Source organism: Myotis lucifugus, unplaced genomic scaffold (assembly GCF_000147115.1).
Source record: "Myotis lucifugus unplaced genomic scaffold, Myoluc2.0 scaffold_1227, whole genome shotgun sequence".
Taxonomy (NCBI): domain Eukaryota; kingdom Metazoa; phylum Chordata; class Mammalia; order Chiroptera; family Vespertilionidae; genus Myotis; species Myotis lucifugus.
In genome coordinates, this window is record NW_005872275.1 from 52,064 (window position 1) to 54,440 (window position 2,377).

Here is a 2,377-nt window from a genome sequence, read left to right on the forward strand (position 1 = left end):
GGACAGAGAGCCCTGACCTGTTTGGCTCAGTGGATAGAGTGTCGGCCTGCGGACTGAAGGGTCCCGGGTTCGATTCCGGTCAAGGGCATGTACCTGGGTTGCGGGCACATCCCCAGTGGGAGGTGTGCAGGAGGCGGCTGATTGATGTTCCTCTCTTATCAATGTTTCTAACTCTCTATCCTTCTCCCTTCCTCTCTGTAAAAAATCAATAAAATATATTAAAAAAAAAAAAGAATGGGAACAGGGAGACAGTGTTGATGTGGGCTATGTGGATTCCCATCCACCCATCCTTCCATTGATGGGACATTTATGAACAACTATTCAAAACATGGCCAGGTTGAGGGGTATGGTCTTTGTGCTGGGCGTGCTGGGGAGCCATGGGAAAATTATGAGCAGGGGAGGTCAAGGGTCAGCTCTGGAGCCATATGACTGATGAACTGGGGAGGAGAGATGGGAGGCTGGGAGGCCAGGCAGGAGGCTGGGGTGACAGTGGGAGAGGACAGGCCTATGAGGATGGAGAGTAGGGGACAGGGCGGAGAGTCGGGCAGTAGGGACAGGGCTTGGGGACTGAGGTACTATGGGAATGAAGGGGCTGAAGAGAGTAGAGACATGCCTGGGAGTTGGGCCCAGGGTCTAGGTGGACAGGGCGGAACCGCTAGCAGGAGCTCTGGGGGTGGCGACAGGGGTGTGAGATTGGCTTCGGCAGTGCGGGCCGGGGGTCCAGCCCATCTCCCACTCCTCACCGATGGCTCTCTCCCCAGTACCAGAGGCACCTGTTCGTACACATCAGCCAGCACTGCCCGAGCCCCGGAGCTCCCCCGCTCGAGAGCGTGGACGTTCGGCAGATCTATGACAAATTCCCTGAGAAAAAGGGGGGTCTGCGGGAGCTGTACGACCGTGGGCCCCCTCACGCCTTCTTCCTGGTCAAGTTCTGGGTGAGTTCTGCCACCAAAACCAAAAGTGCTCATAAACCCCATGGCCGCCCAGCTCAGGCCTCTGGCTCTACCAGGTCAGCCTGGGCCTTGCCGCTCCTCATGGCTGAGTATCAGCCCCCTTGGCGACAGGAGCTCCAGGGAGTTTGGTCCCCAGGGCGGGATGCATGGGACCCGTGCAGGCGTAGGAATAGGACTTGGACCCCCCCCACCCCCCCCAGATCCCACTAGACGTTGCCACACCAAGTCATGTGACTGATACAGCCCTTGGGATTGGGTTGTGTCGTTTCAGATTTCCCTACATCCCACCTGCCCACACGATAGCCTTGTTGCTAGGGAATGTCCTCCTCCCCTTAGCAAATGGAAGTCCTGGCGAATTTTGGCCTCTAAGAGGGGATGCTACTTTCCACCAGACCCTGTTGTTAGAGAATGTCTGGCCTTGAGGGTACCACTGAAGGAGCTGGGGGGTGGCTTTGTAAGGTCCCGTATTTACTGAACAATCATTTATTGAGCACTTACTATATACAAAGCCCTATGCCAGGTTCCATATAAATAATTGTGGGTCCATTTGGGTCTTTCTTAGGCCTATTTGGTTTGGTGTCCAGTACAGTGGCTGATGCTATAGGGGTTCAATATAGGTGAATGTTTGGGGGGGGGTGTTACCTCTTATGGTAACCAGGGCAGTGGAGGGATCTAGTCTCTGAGAAGGAAGCGTGCAGAGGGCCTGAAGTTTGCTGGCCTTGCTGGACCCGTAGCTTCTGCGGTTACCAAGGGTTCTAGCGTGTGAAGTGGAGGCCCGAGACGGCTCTGGGGATGTGTTGCTGAGGCTGTAGGCATTGCTAGGGCTTAAGACGGGCCGCACCAGGTGCCAGGGGTGGAGAGCGGCCCATAGGAGCCCTGCATCTGAAGGGATGGAGAGGCCTTCAGTATTTGTCTGGCTTCACAAGCCCCAGGTGCTGGGGGGATGGATGGAGTCAGGCCTCGGAGGAACTGGTCAAGCTGGTAACTCAAGTTAGGGAGAGGAAGAGGTCTGCCTCCCAGGAAGGTAGGGTGACCAAGGGGCTCAGGCCGAAGGTGCTATGAGGTCTCGGACCCCCACCTGGCATAACGATTGTCTGCTCACTTGGCCACTGAGACATGAGGGGTCTGGCCTCTGAGAATCAGCTGCAAGGGCCCCAGAGGGTGTTCTGAAGAGGAGCCAGGCTCCGTTGCTAGGAAGCCTCCGTGCTGTCTCTGGGGAGAGCCTCCGGCTGCTAGGCATAACTTCCTCCTTAGTAACCAGGCCCTTGGAAGAGGCTGAACTTTTGAGTTGGGGGTTTCAGAAGCAAACTGTTGAATAGCAGGGCTCCTTGGGCGGGGGGCTCACTGGGCAGAGAGGTCAGGATCATTCTGGGGACTCAGACTTCTGAAGCCGGCACTTGGAGAGTGGGGACTTTGAACACGGA

The 2,377-nt window shown here is 56.4% G+C and overlaps 1 protein-coding gene across 1 annotated transcript in view; it reads left to right on the top strand.

Annotated features, from left to right (window-relative positions):
* The window catches only part of TEAD2 (TEA domain transcription factor 2), a 12,929-nt gene that overhangs the window by 8,306 nt on the left and 2,246 nt on the right, over positions 1 to 2,377 (top strand). The window contains exon 6 of the mRNA XM_023748250.1: positions 762 to 935. Within this exon, the coding sequence (XP_023604018.1) occupies positions 762 to 935 (174 nt within the window). The remainder of the gene's footprint in view (positions 1 to 761; positions 936 to 2,377) is intronic.